Below are 21,830 nucleotides of genomic sequence, written 5' to 3' on the forward strand. Positions count from 1 at the left end.
GTCTGTAGCCTACTCATCGCTGGCTGTTTTCTGCAGCAGATGAGCAGTTATGAACGATCCCTGCCCCTCCCTCTCTCTTGTCCCTGTAACTAATTTGAAATATACGGACCTCATGACGAATAATTACTGATTCTCATCTTCTATGATATTTTAATACAAAATGCCTTCGAACTAAAATTTCGATTTTAGTGCTGAGTCTGATTTGCAATTATGTATACTTAGAATACTGCTAATTTCCCATAAATTTCGTTATCATTCATTCTTTCACCTGGAATTCAGACATTGCTGAAGTATCAAACTGGTAAACAACAGGAACTTGCGTGGAATTTTCAAATCGCAACGGTCACCTTTTTATTAATCATCAACAGATCTTTCTTCGTCAATTCCTGGTCTCGGGGTGAAGAGAATTCTTGCTGGAAGAAAAAACTTTGTCCAACGCCTTCCAACGAGTGATCTTTTGAATTTCATATGAAAAGGAGACGGCTCCCAGAAGCATTTCATAAGGGTGAAACGAGTGACATGAGGCTAGAGTAGAGTGAATAAGTTTTACCAAATCAATGAGAAAATGGACACCATGTTTCAGTGCTACAAAATCAGCGCTTAATTCTCATGAGATTTTCAACTAAAGCAATTTGCTTTAATTTTTTTCCACCTCTTTTACAATCTAATACCGTCCTGGTAATGGAAATTACTGTATTTTATATATATATATATATATATATATATATATATATATATATATATATATATATATACATATATATATATATATATATATATATATATATATATATATATATATATATATATATATATATATATACATATATATAAGGATGTTTCAAAATAGAGCCCGCCCCCCTCTACAGCATAAACTAAAATTGATATGTACAAAACAAAAGTAATTCAGAACAGGTATTTATTTAAGTTTCTCTCTGAGTATTTAATATTTTGTATGGCCTCCATCTGCCTGTACCACAGCCTGCACTCTTGAGGGGTATGATTTCAGCAAATCGCAAAAAAGCCGAGACTCAAACGCCATTTCCCTGAGCACTTCGGTCACCTCTCTTCGCAGGTCGTCGATGCGTGGTCTACCAACATAGTTCACTGTGCATGCTTCAACATGATCCTTTAAGATAATACCAATGTGTTCACACACATTAAGGTCAGGGGAGCTACCTGGAAATTCACTTGACGAAAATAAATTGATACCACTGTTTTGAAGCAGCTCCTGTGTCTGAAGAGCCTTGAAACATGGTGCCTTATCATGCAAAAATGTGACTTCTTCAACAGATAACACCTTTTTAGGATCTCTGAGGAAAGGAAATACTCCACCAGTAAGCACAGTTAATTTGAAGTATTCGCCATTCCTTGACTGTCCTTTTTCTTTGATGATCCACATTAACTGTTTGACTGTGAAGCAGAGAAAAATTCCCAAACATTCAGGAAATTTCACAACTTGGCGATAGCACACGTCGTTGCTGATATCCAACTTTGCAGCCCAAATGTCTTTTTTATGATTTGGCTTCCTGACTGTGTAAATGAAGAATTCATCTGATGCAGCAACATGGAGAAAGTCAGCTTCATCCCAATCTTTAAGAAATGAACCACAAAACCATGCATGGTCTTCTCTCTGTTGCTGAGTGATGTTGTACTTGCTGATAACATGAAATGGCTTGATACCAGATTGATTTTTTCAACTCATGATATACAACACTATAACTTCTCTTCTTTCCCCTTTTTGTTTATAGTTCAAGCGCCAATTTACGTAAAGACTTTCTTAGTCTACCCATTGCCTCAGCTATGATGTATTTTGACTCCTGAGAAAAGACTTCAGGTGTTCCAAGATTCTCACTCTTTTAGTGATGACATTCATATGGATTTTTGTTCCAGTTTCGTTTAACAAATGATTCATCTCTTTTAATGTATTTAGCTATCCAGGAATGAGAAATGAAGGATGTGCCAGCATCCCTGGCCTCTCTGAAGGTTATAGCCCGGATTCAGTCACTCCATCTGATTTCCTCCAAGTCATTAGCCTTGACTGTATCTAACTCCGTCACTCAGTCTGAAAGTACAAGAAATGTAAAATGAAAAATAGTTTCATAGAAACTTAAGATAATGCGCTTTGAAACAGGCTATAGCAGAAAACTTCATAACTTTCCATTCTGTGGAGGTGGGCACGGTTCTAATTTCGAAACACCCGGTATATATATATATATATATATATATATATATATATATATATATATATATATATGTATATATATATATATATATGAAGGGATAAATCCAGGATAACACAAGTCTTCCGCCAGTGACACATTAAACCCTGGTATTTTGCATACTACTATTGTTCCCGACAAGCTTCTTCAGTGACAATAGCAAGCAAATTAAATTACAGACGGAACGCTTTCGTTATTATGAATTTATTCTTTGTATATATTATATATATATTATATATATATATATATATATACTATTATATATATATATATACATACATATATATATATATATATATATATATATATATATATATACATCACATACATATATATATATATATATATGTATAGATATATAGATATCATATATATATTATATAATATATATTATTATACATTAACATATATAATATATATATATATGTATATAATATCTAGAATATAATATATAATATATACAAAAAATAAATTCATAATAACGAAAGCGTTCCTATTATATATATATATATATATATATATATATATATATATATATATATATATATATATATATAATAGGAACAATGACCCCATAACTTCTCTCCCAACTTTGCTACAAGGACAATCGTAAATCTGATCCATTTTATGTATGTATGTATGTGTATGTAAGTTTATATATATATATATATATATATATATATATATATATATATATATATATATTATATATGTGTGTGTGTGTGTGTGTGTGTGTGTGTGTGTGTGTGTGTGTGTTTAGGTACATTTTACATTTTACTAGATCTGACGGGACCCATTGGCATCATCTTACGACAGTATTTATTGCTTTTTTTGTCAAGAGATCATTGTGGCTATATATATATATATATATATATATATATATATATATATATATATATATATATTATATCTTTATTTATATAAACATATATGCCACGAAGGAAAAATAAACGAAGGAGTAACTGCGAGACCTTTTGACGTTTCCACGTCCTTTACTAAGCAGAAGTGACATACATGGGACAAAAGACAAAACAAGAAGATTCGTATAACTGACAGATAGGGATTATAAAGAGATTAGTACCTAGAATCCGACAAACCTGGAAGAAGAGTAACCTTCCAGGTGTGTCGGATTCTAGGTACTAATCTCTTTATAATCCCTATCTGTCAGTTATATGAATCTTCTTGTTTTGTCTTTTGTCCCATGTATGTCAGTTTCTGCTTAGTAAAGGACGAAGAAAAGTCGAAAGGTCTCGTAGTTACTCCTTCGTTTATTTTTCCTTCGTGGCTTATATCTTTATTTATGGATTTATCACGTTCCTAACATTCGTGATTCAGTTATTCATACATACATACATATATATATATATATATAATATATATATATATATATATATATATATATATATATATATATAATATTATACACACACGCACACACACACACACACACACACATATATATATATATATATATATGATTATATGTATATATATATATATATATATTATATATATATATATATATATAATAATATTTTATAAGTATATATTCAAACATACATCACATATACATACATACTTGCATACATACATACAGACAGAGTATATACACGCATAAAGATAGAAAGAAGACTCGGTAATTAGACACTGATCATTAAGAGCACTAACATTAAAATAATTCTCTTGCCACTTTCTGCCGACACTTACACAACATCTGGATCATTTTGAGATCAGTCTATGTACAAGGCACTTTCCAGGTATGTGCGAAATACTACTGTTTCTAGGGTGTATATACCTCTGTACGTTTCCAATTATAGAGGCAACTGCATAAACAGTCAACATTATGTATTTACTAAAAGTCAACCACCTGTTTCTATTTACAAGAAATAAGATACATCGCCCAAATAAGCGATAGTATACACTGAATACTCCTCTGTATACTCCTTGGAGGTCGCTGTTTTCAAGGGACTACTCCAGAATGGGCGCATCTTGGCGCTCCCGTATTCCGGCGCTTAAGTTATTGCAAATAATTCTGCGCAAGGTCCTTCAAATATACTCTGTTTGAAGGGCCTTGATCCTGCGTAACTGGCTGGAACGTGCGGTGGAGACATCTCTGCGCAGACGACGACTTGGTTCAGCAATCTTAAGGACCTCCTTCCCACCTGAAGAGGTTCTGCAGTGGTGGATCCCACAGCAGGAAGAAGAGGTCCAGGAGCATTATGTGAAGTGGAATGGGCCACAGGAGGGTGCTGGATGGAGGGACCAATGTGGACATGACCCCGTTCGTCTGCATCGCTGCCGGAGTCTCGCCTATGGCATGAAAATATTGTTAATAAAGCGAAAAGAACGTCAAGCATATATGCATACTCTGTAGTCTCAGGAGGGATACCTTTGCCTCAGCAACTGTATAAGCACATTTGGGATTCAAAATATCATTCTCTTTGTTTTTACAAATTCCACGTGGTAAGCCTTATGCTAGATCTTTCCTGGAAGACAGGAAGGTCGCCACCATCATCTCTTACCATTGAGGACGTGGACCCTCAGGGTAGTATATGCGGTGTTCGAAGGGGCGCAAGAATAGTTGCCGGTGTCCGATGGTCTAGCATCCTGTGGAGATAAGGTCAAGTTAGAAATACAGCAGCCGTTTCAAACATACTTAAATTACTTAGAAAAAAGCACTTGTAAAAACGTTCTCATCTTTATATTCTGTCTCTGAAACGACACAAATTCTAAGTCAAATTTGTAATCTTTTAGCAAATAATTGAAAGTAAAAAGACAAATTGTAGAGCTGACAAAATGTAGACGTACCCAGTAACTGGAAGGAACATAAACGCAAAAGAACAAAAGGGTTCGAGTAAATTATAGCAGTAAATGAAGGACTCTGAAAGACCTGCAGCCAGATTCGACGTCTGGCTGAGCGCATCTCGCACTTTTATTAATACTTTACCGAGGAAGCCTTTGAAGGCACTGGAAAGAAATGATTAAGCTTTGGAAAAATAAATTTGCCTCTCCTTACAGGACAAAACTGCCAAGAATTGAATTCGCAGCTCAAGACAGAGAACTATAAAATAGAATTACAACAACAATTCATTATATAAAATATTATCGATGTCTAGATGTCTTATTTACAAAAGTAATAAGCGTTTCCATTCTATGATACAATAAAATATCCCGCTCGGACAGCAAAATAAACAAAGGTGCATTTACATTGGCGAATTAAACTACGACATACTAAATGCAATAAATTTTTTTTGATTGTCTTCATTTTTACAATGGCAACTCATTTCTCGAAGACTAAAATTATTATTGGCATCATTTAGTAATATTCAAAGAAGATGCTGACGTTGTTTTAACAAAATAACAATAACCTTGATTTTGACTATATAATTTTTGTTGAAGTGGAAGTCTTCAAGTTTCTTCTGTCTAAGAAAAATTATTAGTAACAGAGCTGCGCTGGCTTTAGCAACTTTACTTGTTATCCAAAAGTTGGGTTAATGGAATCTATTTGCATATTTAAGGAAACCATTTATCCATAAATATCAAATAACTACAATTATCTTAAATAATTAGTTAGCCTTCTTTATGACGTGAATAAATGGAACATAAAATTTAAGCCAAAGGGAAATTGAGGAAAAAAGGTTTTAAAGGTGTAATAGAAGGAAAACTTCGCAGTTGCACTGAGACAATTGTTAGGAGAGGGTGGAATGTGCAAAAGAAGAAAGAGACTATGAACGGAGGTACAGTAAAAGGAATGAAAGGCGCTTCAGCTAGGGGTCACGGGGACGCTGCAAAGAACCTCAACTAATGCCTACAGTGCACCGAGTGAGGTCCACAGACGGCACTACCCCTCTAAGCGGATGAAGAGGACATAGATTATATGTTTCATAAAAACAGAGGAGCAATCTGTTGTCTAATGAAAGGGCAAATAGATACGTTTTATAAAAGAAAAAAATATTTATATTTTTCAAAAAAAGAACTTATAGGTACTGAAACATTTCTAGAAATGGTAAGAAGTTATAGTCAAATTCTCACATTAAGACTTCACATGATTAAAGTAACTTTGTTGCTAACAAGGAAAAAAAAAGGTGTATGGTAGCAAAAACGCTTATAAATTTTTTATCTTTCGCTATTATTTCGTTCACTCTCAATGGTTTTTCAGGAATCTTTTAGGGGTATGGTCGCTAGCCCCACGTTAGCTAAATGTGTGTATATATACTATGTATAAACCTGTCACTGTATGTTATTGAAACAAGATAAGCAAATATTAGATCTCACTATAAATTTTGCTCTTTACCTAATTATCAAATTTTCCTCCTAACTGATAAATACTAATTAACCCAAAACGGCTATTGATAACATACTTGCGCATGAATAAAAAGGAAGAAAAGAATTTCCATATTTTAAGGAGAATAGGATATTTACCCAGCAAATGTCTGACTATCTTGCCGTATTAACATAACACTCAATTTGGTTTGCTCCTATTTGCAGTTTAAAAAGTAAAATCTTGACACTTGCTTCAAAGAGAACATTCAAATCCCATATAGGAACAAAGATTGCAAGATTCTAATGAAACTGTTTCTTCAGAAAGTACATGCACCCTCCCGCTCTACTTTCCAGGATGAGAATCCCAAGGCTCTCATGTTTACTGCTCGGTCTTCAAAAGGTGGAATAATGAAAGGCAACATTGAAGAGTGGTGCCTTTATATCAAGTACAGGCGACGGATGGATTAAGAGCAAGATCTCAAGTATGTTTACCGAAAATGAAAAACTCTTTATGTGGGTCTGGGCCTACTTTTCTTCGGCAAGGGGGAAATTATGGTAATGAAAATTAGGCTTTTTACGAAAGTAAAAATGTTAAAGAATACCCCGCTAACAAAATGCGATGCCATGGAAACATAGCATCTACTGTTTTTTTTTTCTTTTTTTTACCAGACAAATAAATTGGGTCATAATGGGATTATAGACCTTTTCTTCGGCAGGAAGAGAGATGGAATTCATTAGAAAAACTGGCCTTGGCCCTTTCCTCGGCGTCGACTATGTTTCTTTTCGTAGATTCGAGATTTGTTTTTCATTTGCTTCCCCGCCGTGGCTGCGGATATTGGAAATCTCATCACCGTAACATATGAGTCGGCGCGTCGCCCCGAATGTCACTGTGGCCCGCTGATGTTTAGGACTTTGTCTTAAAGGTCTCGCGTCTTTTATTCCGTCTTAGGGGCATTGATTTTCCCGCAGAATGTGACACCGAGGAAATCCCAGTGGAAATACGAGGAGAAAACGGAAATGAAATTACATAACCTAGACAGTTTCTCAGGTGATATTGCCTGTGTCTAAGTATTCTCACACCCCCCTTTTTTTTTTGTCCTTTTCACGCTGGGCGGACAACTTACAATTCCGTACTAGGACTGTTGCGAAACCATTCTTCATGTTTTCAGTGGAGCCTAAATGAATTCTTTCGTATAATACTGAAAACAATAACCAATTCCGATAAAGATACAAATATTCAATCTATGTGGATTGAAAAAAAATGAAAACATCTGAAGAAAAAATAGAGAGGATTACCCATCAGGAAGAGCTCCTGAGCATAATTATCAAATGTAAAACGTTAATCCATTATAAAAAGAACAAATAACAGGTAATAACTACACCACAGGAGGATCATGTTCATTATTTATCATATTCTTTTATTCTCCATTTATTTTACGTAAATAAGAATGGAATTAAAAAATTGTCAAGCAAAATTCAGTTGAAACCCTGGTCTATCAAATAATAGTATTTGTGAGGACACGTTCATATATAAATATACATAAAAGCGCGTAATCCTCTAGACAGATTCATGATCAAGGTTTTAGATTCATTATATTTATACATTTGTATATGTATATAGTTTTCTACATGGTAAAGTGGCCCATTCATGTTTCTTCCCTTCTGTATGTATGATAAAATATTTTCCTCCGTTACTAAAAGCTCCTGTGTATAAACAATAGGAGCAATAACGCAATGTTTGTTATAGAATACTCGTATTATATTCCTCAACATTTCCGTTTTTATAATGAATTAAACATACGTAAAGTAGTATCTTCCCGAAACAAATTCATAATAATCGGGTATTGTCCTCACGTGGTAGACGATTCGTTTTACCCTTACTTTGTTTAATTGTAGAAGCTCCTCTTATTCATCATCATTTTAATTTCCGCATCACGGACTTATAATTTCTTGAGAGACCTTTAGGGTCTAAGGTACGTGGGATACGACGTCCTCTTTTCGTGATACTGCGTGAGTGTTGGGTGAAGACGTTTGTTCAAACTTACCCTCTCTCACACAGGTAGCTGGCAAGAGGACCTGTGTGAATACTTAATAGAGTCCTTGTTTGTTTGTATAGGGCCTGGTAAGCGAGAAAAATCCGATCATTGACTTTAACTATGGTCATGGAACCTTTACACTTCTGTTGGTAGAAGGTCTGGTGGTTACAGCCTCGTGACATTGTCTTGCCAACCGGGTCAAGGGCCAGGTTTTCCCAAACTCAGAAAAAGGGTTTCAGTCCCTTAGAGCCACCATACTTTTGCAAATAAAAGCATTTGCAAAAGCAGGGGCCATGAATATAGTGCAGGAGCTTGACTTTATTATGAAAATTCATCGCGGCAATTTTCTGTTCATTAGAAAACCAAGAAACGGGTGCTATCCCTTCTACTGTGCCTCACTTCAACCGAATGTTGCTAATACTTTCGCTGTTCCTTTGCGAACCATCTTTACAGATACCTGATCTATTAGGCAGCATATTGCATAAGCTTCAAAGTCTCAGCAAAGAAGAGGAAATCTTTGCTTTGTTTAGGGGAATGAATACATGTGATAAAGTTTTTGGGTTGATTTACTTGACGCACTCTAACATTCTTGCACTCAGCGTCATGATGGAAAAAAACCTGTCTGAATATTTGAATAAAAGATAGTTTGGCTTTCATGGTACAATGCTTTCTTTCATTTTGAATGTGGCCAAAGTAATTGTACATCAATGCAATTCCTTGTTAGTTTAGTTACCTAATTAATTTTGCTACCATTCCTAGCCTCGTTCTGCAATCGCATTCAACTACGCATTCTTTATTCAACTTGTGTCAAGATTCAAGATTTTTGTGAGGGTAAAGGTCGTAAAAAATTATACTTGGTACCTTGCAAATTTTGCAACAGCAACTCTTATTCAAGTTACCATACAGCCCTAGGATTTTACAGGAACATTCATTTTATCAATACCGTATTTGTTTATTTATTTTTTGATGTGGTTATATGGAACAAGAGTGAGGGTCCTATCTTGCATACTAAATCAAGAAGCTGTTTACCAACATATGTATGCATCTATGTTGGTAAACAGCTAGAAAAGTTATTGTTCCCGAAAGTTTCCATTTTAAAAGCCAATAAAGCAGTACTGTATTTTACTATGTTTTTCTCTGGTAATAAGAGTTTTTCTGTTAAAAATAGACTACTAAAACTTTTAAGAGAATTTTATCCTCAAGTTAATGTTAGGGTAGTGTTCAAGCCTAAGTATACTATTGGTGGTTTGTTTAAGTACAAAGACATCGTACCCCCAGAACTACAGTCTCATGTTGTTTATAAATACGAGTGCAATTGCTGTCATGCAATTTACGTGGGAAAAACAAAGCGCCAAGCACGTGTACGATGGTTTGAACACTTGGGAAGATTAGTTAGGACAAACAGGCTTTTAGCAAAACCACCATTCAGTGCCATACGGGATCACGCAGAAAATAGTGATCACCCTCTAAGGTTAGATTCATTTTCCATTCTCTCTAGTCGAGTGGCCCCTATGGAGCTGGCAGTAGTAGAAAGTCTCTACACTTTAAAGTTGAAACCTTCCCTCAGTAACAACGAGAGGTCCACGGAGATGCAATGTTTTTAAATTTTTAGTGTGTATGTTAGTATACCTTCATGATGCAGGTATTTACTTTTTTTAATATTGCTTCCTTTCCTTTTTTTATGCTTGTACATTACTCTTTTTTTATTTATATACAATGTAACTTTTGTGCAACATTTCTTCATTCTAATGATCGATTGTAATTTAGTGATTTTTAATTTTTTTTCTTTCTGTGCTTTTGTATAGACCTGATGATGGAGACAGTTACTCCGAAACCGGTAGTCATAACAAAATAAAGGATGTTTTATGTACAAGTGCTGGTTTCACTCTTTCTATCAAGACTCCGTTTTCCAAAGGAATAGATCAGTTGCAGATATATATATATATATATATATATATATATATATATATATATATATATATATATATATATATATTCTTATTTCCCATAGAAATTTGCATGCTTCGTTCAAGGACTGATAACAATATGATAACAAAAAACGACCAACACAAAACATTTTCAAAATACAACATAAAACTCTATTCTAAGATTTCCGCATCCTACCATTTCGAAAGTAATATACTTCTGTGAAAGAAGAAATGTTAGTAAAAATAAGTTCATTACAGAGTAAAACCTTTATAACTATAAAGATGAGACTTTGTAGACATGGGCTTTCTTACAAACCATAACACATATTCACTCACTGCTATGCATATCTTTCTTCATTAAGTTCCTTTCAATATTCCTCTTTACTTTTTCATTGATTTATTTTCTACGGTAAAAGTGCCCTACTAATTTTTCACGTTAATTTAACCATTTCGTAGAAAGTGACAATTGGCCAATGAGTCACTGCTAGTGGAAACGTATTTACAGCAACGATGATAATCTCTAAATTTGTCTAATTTATGGAAATCTGGGTGAAAGACAACGTAATTCAACAAAACATTGCGGTCGTGGATAAAAGCAAGCAATTTTCATATCTCATTATGATTCTCTGATAAATAAAAAAAAAATACACTGAATTTAAAGTTCCAGACATATTCTGTTTTAACAGAAATTATACTAAGTTTACAAATTTGTAATAATGACTTCTCATAAGGCCTGGTTGCTTACGACATTTTTGAGTTCATTTCAGGTAATTACAATAATCCTTTGCACGTGTCAAATTTGAGAATAATAATTTTCTTTCTTTTCCACTTTTTACTGGTCTTTCAAACTCCTCAGTAACATTCATATGATTAATATGACTATGTTATAATTTATTATTATTTCTGACATTCAAGTTTCAATTTGCAAACTCAGTGTCCAGCAAGATCCCTACACCATAAGCCAAGTTTATCTTTAGCTGAATTTCTCCTTGGTTCTTGAACTGGAATTCTGTTCCTAGATGCTGTTCCTACCTTATAGTACACTGACTCTCTCTCTTTCTCTCTCTCTCTCTCTCTTGCTCTGAAAGCCTCGTAGATTTAATCATCAAGGTCTTTTGATGGCCTCGCCTTCTCCTCCTCCTCCCTTTTTCTTGTTCTCATCGTGAGGAATGCGACGTGATGAAAGTTCAGAGCAATTTGCATTTCTCTCAACGTCGCCGTCAGTGATGAAGACTGATCTCTGATTTTCCTTAGATTTACGTCTCCCCCCCCACCCCCCCACCCCCAAACCCCCGCCCCCACAACACTCCGCTCGGGGCTCGGAGAATAGAGGATATAGAATTAGAAAACGAATTGGATAATGACCTTTCTTAGTTTTCTGTATAAGAAAACTATTGTGGGTGCTTTGTCTGTCCGTCCGCACTTTTTCTATCCGCCCTCAGATCTTAAGAACTACTGAGGCTAGAGGGCTGCAAATTGGTATGTTGAACATCCACCCTCTAATCATTAGACATACCAAATTGCAGCCCTCTAGCCTCCGGAGTTTTTTTCGATTTTATTTTAATTTTTTTCAAGGTTAAGTTACTTATAATCGCGCTTCTGGCAATGATATAGGAAAGGCCATCACCGGGCCGTGGTTAAAGTTTCATGGGCCGTGGCTCATACAGCATAATACCGAGGCCACCGAAAGGTAGATCTATTTTCGGGGGTCTTCATTTTACGCTATACAGAAAACTTGATTGCGCTGTAGAAACTTCGGCGCATTTAAAATTTTTTTTTTTTATTATGATTACTTATGTCTATTTCTCTCTTTGTTTTTTGACTTCCAGTCTGGTTATTTACCGCTGTAATTAATTAGTTAGGAAATGATGTATAATCAATCAGTGAATACTTACACACACACACACACACACACACACACACATATATATATATATATATATATATATATATATATATATATATATATCATTTATTTAGTGTTACGTTATAACTCGTTTTCATTTATTTTTACATTGTTACGTTATAGCTCCTTTTCCTTTATTGTTATAGTGTAATCTTCAAATTTCTCAAAATTTCTTTGGAACGATTACACCATTTGTGCCATAATTTACTTTAATGATATTTTCTCCGACGAATATACTTTCATAGACGCCGGTGGAAAGGAGCAAAGGAACACATACACAAAATGTACACCTTGAACGATTGATTACGGTCTAGTGGTAGAGTTTACTACGTACAGATATACAGCATATCCATGATCATATACAGATTGGAGTGTGATGAGACAGAGAGAGAGAGAGAGAGAGAGAGAGAGAGAGAATTCGATAAATTCTCTTCACGTCTATTGGATCAGTTAATAACTTTATGACGTATATCACCAGGGGGAAAATCAGAGACACTTCCCTTAAGTGAACAGTGGGGGGAAGGGGGGTGGGGTGTTTCCTAAGGTCATCGGTTAGTTGCCATAGCAACAAAAGCAGGATGGGGACGCCTCCCTCCGAGATTACATCTGCAGTCGAAAGATTTGCTTTTGTTGTTTTTCTGCATCCGAGCGCGTGTTGCTTCACTCGACTTCCCTCCCGCTTGCAACCAAACCTCGTGAAGTTTAATGATCAGAAAAATACTCTTGAATATGAAAGAAAAAGCGAAATGCAAATACCAGAAACAAAAGGAATTTGTTCCTCACTGTCTATATTCATTCTCGTGCTCCTTCCTTCGCGTTCGAACACGCAACAATATCTACATGAAAACTATCCTAGACAAAACATCCTTTCAAATGGGCAAGCACAAGAGAATAACGGAAATGTAAACTCGGGAAAATAAGCTTTTCGGTCAAGCAATGGTGTAAAAAGTCGACATTAATTATGAAACTTTGTTCATAAGGGCGCATATATCACGTCGAAGAGTTCCTAATGGCAAGAAATGAAAACTTCTCCAATTCTTTTTTTTTCGTGGAAAAAAAGTTTTTTCCTTTGGAGAGAGAGAGAAAAAAAAAATGATAAGTCCTACGAACCGGTTTTGCAGTGGAGAGGAAACTATTGTAGTACTTTTATAAAGTTCCGGGAAATTAGGACACAATAGATGTTTGCTAGACGTAAACTTTATTCGCTTTTTTTTTTCTTTTTTTAAGGAAAAGACACTAAAATGACAGACTTAAAATGAACCTCTTTTCCCTCTGGAGGAACATAGTATAGCTCGAGAATATTATGTGAGGACGAGTTTTGAAGAAGAAAATGCTTGTCTGTATATCTATACATACACGGTTCATAATTACGCACATATAAAGGTAAATGTATATATATATATCATACATAATGTATGTATATATATATACATGTCTCATTTGCTTAGTGATCAAGTCCATAGGAGGATGGACGAAAGCTTTAAGCTTTGTATAAATATATTATATCTAGATAAACAAGGATATTACTGTGGATCCCTCTATTGATAATGTACATATATACATACATATATAAATGCCTGCATGAATAAGTGTACACATACGTACATATATATATATATATATATATATATATATATATATATATATAATTATATATGTGTGTGTGTGTGTGTGTGTGTGTGTATGTGTGTGTTTGTGTACATATATTCATGTATGCATTTATAATATATTATATATATATATATATATATATATATATATTATGATATATGTGTGTGTGTGTGTGTGTGTGTGTGTGTGTATATATATATATATATATATATATATATATATATATATATATATATATATATAGAGTACATAGAGAATGATGTGCAGAATATGGGCCATGAACAGAACTGACAACTATTTGACCATTATGGATAATATCTTAAAAGGCAGATAGGATCAGTTGTAGGTTTATCATTTTGAATCAATGCTGTGACTTATATCTTTATTACAAATAATTTAGCGAAATTTTAGCCAAATTATTACCGAAAATGCATTTTCAAGTCGATGCTGACCTTCCCAAACAATACTGTGGAGACCTTTCTTCCCAACGGCATTTTCCCCCCTTGGAACTCAATCATAATGAATTTTCCTATTATGTTTATGACAGATTTTTATCACGAACAGGTTTTTTCACCTACAAGGGTACTCGTTTGATGCTTATTAGAGGGAATAAGGATAAAGTCCTTATGAAAAAATTATAAAGTTCAAATCACTTATTGACTTTAAACAGGCAATAATCTAATCAGCTTTCTTTCGCTTCAACGCAGGTCCAGGGAGGGAAAGCTGGCGCATTCTGTGCCTGACAAAAAATTATTTGGAGTTCATAAAGCTTTTGATATGGTTTTACAGCCGCAGAGAAAGTTCCTTAATTAATGCTTTTTTTTTTTTATTCTATTTGAAGCCTTTTTAGTACCGTCCCAGAGCAGAACAGATATCGCCAAATGCAGGAATGGTGTTACCGTGTTCAATTTCAACAGATTTCTAATTAATTCCTATTGAAGAAAGAAGAATGTTCATTTTGAAAAATTTTAACACAACCGTGCAATACCACTCAACTCATTACTTTTTAGGAATATTTTACGAAAACGAGAATTGTGCAAAGTCTTTCATTTAGCTCTAATGAAACACATGCCATTTCTATTGCCATTGTCTTAAACAATTTGGAATTGCAATTTAACATTCTCAGGAATTGTAACTTCACATTCTCTTGTTTTTTTTTATTTATATTAATAACACTGATGTAAAATTAACTAGCAGGATAGCTAAATTTGCAGAAGAAACCAAACTTGGTGTAAATGCAGCAGACCCAGAGACAGTAGAAAGTTTAAGAAAAGATCTAAAGAAAATAAGAGAGTGGTAAACAGATGGCAAATGCCTTTTCACTTGGATAAGTGTAAAATGTTACAAATAGGAACAAACAACCCTCATGCCAACTACACGCTGCTTGGGAATGACATAAATAGTGTAGAACAAGAAGAGGACCTTGGCGTCATTATTACCAAGGACTTAAAATCCACAAAACAGTGCATAGGAGTTGAAAAGAAGGCACAGAAACTAGCGGGATACATAAAAAGGCTGTTCAAATAGAGAAACAACGAAACGGTGCTGCAGCTCTACACATCAATAGTTAGACCTCGTCTCGAATATGCAGTACAGTTTAGGTCACCAACACTAAGGAAGGACATAAATAGAGGTACAAGCCAGAGCCACAAAGTTAATTCCATCCATTAGGCAAATAGGTTACCAAAGGTGACTACAAAGCCTGAACATGTATGGCTTACAAACACGACGATTGCAAGGGCAACTAATAGAAACATTCAACATACTGAAAGGCATAACAAAAGTAGACAGTAACGTATTTACGTTAAACGAAAACCAGACAAGAAATAATGGATGGAAACTAGAACTGAAGATGCATCTCATTTTGGGAACTTCTTTACATACAAGATATGTGACACATGGAATAAATTGCCATCAGAAGTTGTATAACAGTGTGGAAAAGTTTAAAAGATAGCTAGACAAAATCATTTGGACACTGAATGAACAGTAAAACCTGCTCCTAGAGATAAGTGAGCACACTATGTCTCCTCGGATGGACTAAGAAGTCTTTGAAACATCCTAATCCTTGTAACTCCTTCTCTCTGTCTCTCTCTCTCTCTCTCTCTCTCTCTCTCTCTCTCTCTCTCTGTGAGAACAGCTGATCAATCTCACATGCCTTGAGTTCGGCTTAAAAAAATAATAGTAAAAAAATTGATCTGGCTTAAGTCTTTGAAGATGTCGAGGAAAGGTTACGGATCTGCAGTTTATCTATACATTACATTGGCTTCCTTTTGTTTTGGTGAATTATTCTGTGCATAGTACTGCTTCCCTCAAATAAGTCAGCATCTGAAAACTCTGCGCTAGAGACAGCCAGGCATCCTTTCGAAAGGATATGTGAGATCAGTCCATTATTTGCATTTATACTGCCTCTTCGTACTCGATGGATTCACGAGGTAAGATCACTGTAGGATAACAAATACATTCTATTTGGATAAGCGAAGATATCTTTCCTTCCTCGGCGATTGAATGAAATAACTACTTGGTTGTACGTCTGCATTTTACATTTCATTGAGATTGCTAACACTCGCTTGATTTTACTGCCTGTTGTTCCAGGATTTGCGGAGCACATTCATCGCGTTCGCACAGCGAACGCCGCGCAACTAAAGTGGATCTTGAGGAAGATCGAAAGCCACTGCAGACATTTGAGTATTATCTCTCGAGAACTTTCATCGGCTTCGAGTATTATCTCTCAAATACTCACTGCAGTACCCATGAATTTTATTCGAGCACATCTGCTGTTGAAATTTGCGAGTCTTCACGTGACTGCGAGTAATTGATTTGTTTTGTTTACAAATTCTGATGCGTCTCTTCAGTGAATTTGCATAAGGTATAAATCGTAAAACTAGTTAAGAAGTCCCAGTATAATACTGGTATAGAAAAAAAGGGGGTGGGGGTGGGGGATGGTTAATTATATTCATATAATTTTGGATTCTCTACGATTTTCCTCTAACAGATTGATTCCACTTACTCGCTGCTTAGTAAACTATACTCGTTTCCTACTCTGAAATACAAACTATAATCGATTCCTGCTCTGGAATGCAAACTACAATCGTTTCCTGCTCTGAAATGCAAACTGCGATCGTTTCCTGCTCTGAAATGCAAACTGTGATCGTTTCCTGCTCTGAAATGCAAACTGTGATCGTTTCCTGCTCTGAAATGCAAACTGGGATCGTTTCCTGCTCTGAAATGCAAACTGCGATCGTTTCCTGCTATGAAATGCAAACTGTGATCGTTTCCTGCTCTGAAATGCAAACTGTGATCGTTTCCTGCTCTGAAATGCAAACTGTGATCGTTTCCTGCTCTGAAATGCAAACTGGGATCGTTTCCTGCTCTGAAATGCAAACTGGGATCGTTTCCTGCTCTGAAATGCAAACTGTGATCGTTTCCTGCTCTGAAATGCATACACATTAGTAGACTAAGTAATGTTTGTGAGTCAGGTCGAATTTAGATAAGAAATCTTTTGCATATAATAAGACATGTTTTCTGTTGAAATGTGAAGTGTATTTAAAGTTTCATATACGTTCGTATGTGTGAATGTAGAGCCCCATATATATGAAGAAACTCTTCTTAGAAACACTTGCCACAGATTCTCATATTTATGATTCTAGGTATTCCATCTTTACCAGTCCTCTACGCAGTCCTCAATAAGAATTTTCATCCATCTATTAATCTACATGAACTTTTTATTTATCCTCGCTATATGGTCTTACTTAACTTGTCTATCCTGAGTAATTTTTGCAGCTGTAAATATCTCTTTACCTGTTAATCTCGAATACTGCTCATTATTTAAAACATTCCTCTTTCACAGTATTATCGGCAGGCCTGTCGTCTTGCTTTTTATATTGAGTATTTTATAGTTTTTTTTTCAAGCATATGCACTTTCACATGAGATACTTCCATTTATCTGTTTACCTGTAGCACAGTGTCTTTGAATGGAAGGCCGTTCTATTGTCGGACAAGAAAGACAAGCTCTCAGACCTCACTGATAATCGCTATTTTTCCTTCTTCAAAATTCTTCCCTCAGAAAGGGCGTCTGAGAAAGGTTTATATTATAGAGTAATCATACTTTTTCAGGGTTATGTATATCTCCTATATACGTGTGTAGTAATTTTATGTAAATGAGCATGCATAATAATACAACTCAACAAGCGCATGCATTTTGCTGGTTTCACCTGAGTTTAGAGCTGTTACTATAGAGCTTGAAAGGTGGAGTTTGCGACAGAAATTAATGTTTCAGATTCTAAATGCACGTATTTATGACACGAGAAGAAAAATATAGTCAACAGAACAACAAGCTCTATCTTCCTCTCCGATTGTTAAGCAAGAACTACACAGGCTAAAAGGACAATACATAACATGAAAGCAGTCTGAGTGATCGCGGGTTTCTCGTAGCTTAATTATATCAGAGTTGACCATATGGCTGCTGTAATGTAGATGAGACAACGGACCAGACAAACAGCAATATTTGGAGAAATATTGCAGAAAGTCTTTCAGAAACATTTTCGAAAAGCGCCTGATTTTTCCAAGATGCAATATTGCTATCGATGATGAGGAAAACTCAAGGAAATGTGAGATAGTGCACTGGCTCAGAATATTTGGAAACATAAGTTGCCTAGGGAACGAGTTCGAAGAAGAATGGGAAAACGTTCACCAATTCGATATTCGGTGCAAACAAAAGTGAGGATACGATCCCTTTCATTCAGTATAGGATACAATAACAGCATGAACAGGCTTCTGAATCAAGTGAATGTAATTTCTTAAAAAAAATAAGAAATTCTGCAGTGGGGCAATGAAAAACATAATAAAAACATTAAGATTTTCTCGGGGAAAAGTGAGAGAAGTGATATTCACGTTAGGTAATTTGTGGGAGGAGACAATGAAGTGACTGTAATATCCAAGAAAAATAAAGGAAAAACATAATAAAACATGAAGATATTTTAAGGAAAAGAGGGAGGAAAGTGATGTATTCTTGTCTTTACATTAGGTAATATCTGGAAGTAGACAATTTGTAGCTACAGAAAATCATTGAAGACTACTAAATTTTGAATTTAAAAACCATTTGACGTTCTTATGATGAAATAACAACGAAATTTACATTGAAAACATATTGGTGAGATAAATGCATTTATTTAAAATCACTGAAAGAAGTATGTATTGTTATACAAAAGATTAGCAGGAGTGCAATGAAGACGTCTTTGTTGGAGAAGTGCTAAGAAAGTGAAGTAAGAAATGGATTAGGTCGTTGCAAAGGTGCACAGGTTACGCTGTCACGGAAAACATTTAAAAATAGAAAGATATCAGAGTTCGGGGGATGTTGCAATATGAATATGAACTTATCTCACTCAATGACAGGGTTCTGAAGACAGCGAGAGAGGAATAATTTTCAAAATGGTCTACAGACAGGTAGAGAAGTAGACACAAAGGCGTTCTTGGAACAGCCGAGAAATAACTAAAAGGTTGATGGGAAATACAGGTTCAGAAAGGTCATCGGGGATTTATCGTGCCTAAGAAAAAGACTCTGTGTAGATAGATTTTATGGAAGATCCAAGATAGGACTATGGGTAAAGGAAGAAAGTCTACTAGTCATAATAATATATATATATATATATATATATATATATAATATATATATATATATATATATATATATATATATATATATATATATAAATGTATTATATACGTAAGTGAAATTTGTCGTCATGACCCTGTGGTAGGGGTGTAAAAATAATACCACCGTATGCTATTGCGAGTCGTACAAGGACATCTGCTGTCTAGCAGTCTTACTTTTTTAATAAGGGGCTAGGCCTACTGCCAATAACTGTAGAAACTGCTGCCTTGCAGTCTTCCTTTTTAGTCTAAGGCTAGGCTCACTGCCAATAACTGTGGAAACTGCTGCCTTGCAGTCTTATGTTTTAGTAAAAGGCTAGGCCCACTGCCAATAACTGTGGAAACTGCTGCCTTGCAGTCTTACGTTTTAGTAAAAGGCTAGCCCCACTGCCAATAACTGTGGAAAACTGCTGTGTTGCAGTCTTACGTTTAGTAAAGGCTAAGCACACTGCCAATAACTGTGGAAACTGCTGTGTTTGCAGTCTTACGTTTTAGTAAAAGGCTAAGCACACTGCCAATAACTGTGGAAACTGCTGTGTTGCAGTCTTACGTTTTAGTAAAAGGCTAGCCCCACTGCCAATTAACTGTGGAAACTGCTGTGTTGCAGTCTTACGTTTAGTAAAAGGCTAGCACCCCACTGCCAATAACTGTGGAAACTGCTGCCTTGCAGTCTTACTTTTTAGTAAAAGGCTAAGCACACTGCCAATAACTGTAGGAACTGCTGCCTTGCAGTCTTACTTTTTAGTAAATGGGCTAGGCCCACTGCCAATAACTGTGGAAACTGTTGCCTTGAAGTCTTACTTTTCAGTAAAAGGCTAGGCCCACTGTCAATAACTGTGGAAACTGCTGCCCTGCAGTCTTCCTTTTTGGTAAAAGGCGAGGGCCACCGCCAATAACTGTGGTTGAGGACAACAAGGGCATGCGGTCGTAAAAACCCCTTTTGCCTCTGATAGAAGGCAGTGGAGAAGGCGCATCAGGGAACCGACCCCTTGATGTAGGGAAAACGGTGGGAAAGAGGAGTGAAATTTACCGTTACTTTTTATAATATAATAATTTATACGATTATTATTTAATCGTGCCTTTGGGTAATTCCAGCTTTATCACTTCTTGATATGAGGCAAAGCAAAAGAGGAATGGAATGAAATATGAAATTTAGGCCAAAGGCAAAGCATTGGGACCTATGAAATTGTTCAGCGCTGAAGGGGAATTTGAGAGTTGAAAAGTTTGATAAGTGTAACATGAGAAAAATCTCGCAGTTGCACTATGAAGCAACAGTCAGGAGAAGGTGGAAAGTATAAGATGGAATAAAGAGAATATGAACAGAGGAATGAAAGGGGTTACTGCTAGGGGCCAAAGGGATGCTGCGGAGAACCTAAGTCCGGCTTACAGTGCACCACGTGAATTGTGCTGACGGCATTACCGCCGTACGGAGGTAGAGCAAAGGAACAAACAAACGCGAGGCCGAAAGATATAAGGACAACGACGCTCCGTCGGGGCGCGACGTTGTTATTTTGACAAGGATCCAGGTTATCGGCGGCGCCCGATCTCTCAAACGACGATACAAAGGACCAGAATCACCCGGCAGGATTCGTCGCAATGGAATCATTTCTTGCGGAAATCAAAGCCTTCAGGAGATTTCGGTCGGAAAACAAAGGAAGTATACGATTCACAAAGAGAGAGAGAGAGAGAGAGAGAGAGAGAGAGAGAGAGAGAGAGAGAGAGAGAGAGAAATTTTGACTTTAGGTTTTCTCCTCACGAATTGTCTTTTGTATTTTTGCGGATTGCGATTTGTTTTTCTCTTTATATTCTTTTTAACAAGTTTTGCTTTTGCTTCACGTTTTTTCCATTTTTATATATGTGCCATTATTTGATCCTTTCATGAACACAGATTTCCCCTCTCTCTTCTCTTTTTTTGTGAGAACTTGTGATTTGATTGCATCTCACAGACGTTACCTTTGAAGGCTTCCATTTTGTCTTTCAATCATTCTTTACATCCGACATTTCTTTTTACAGTCGAACACCAATAAAATACCCTTTTTCGTAGTCGAACAGCATTCAATGTTTTTTGGTTGAAAACCAATAAATGCTTTGTAGTCGAACACCAATAAATTTTTTGGTAGTCGAACACAAATAAATTTCTTTTTTGTAGACGAATACCAATAATTTTTTTAGTCGAACATCAATTAAATATTTTTTTTTTTTGTAGTCGAACGCC

The 21,830-nt window shown here is 35.6% G+C and overlaps 1 protein-coding gene across 1 annotated transcript in view; it reads right to left on the reverse strand.

Annotated features, from left to right (window-relative positions):
* Positions 1-3,823: 3,823 nt before the first annotated feature.
* The window catches only part of LOC135221681 (zwei Ig domain protein zig-8-like), a 560,790-nt gene continuing 542,783 nt past the window's right edge, over positions 3,824-21,830 (reverse strand). Inside the window, exons 6-7 of the mRNA XM_064259408.1 lie at positions 4,745-4,829; positions 3,824-4,532 (exon numbers count right to left, since the gene is read on the reverse strand). Coding sequence (XP_064115478.1) covers positions 4,366-4,532; positions 4,745-4,829 — 252 coding nt within the window. The 3' untranslated portion in view covers positions 3,824-4,365. The remainder of the gene's footprint in view (positions 4,533-4,744; positions 4,830-21,830) is intronic.

The sequence above is a fragment of the Macrobrachium nipponense genome, chromosome 3 (genome assembly GCF_015104395.2).
Source record: "Macrobrachium nipponense isolate FS-2020 chromosome 3, ASM1510439v2, whole genome shotgun sequence".
NCBI lineage: Eukaryota > Metazoa > Arthropoda > Malacostraca > Decapoda > Palaemonidae > Macrobrachium > Macrobrachium nipponense.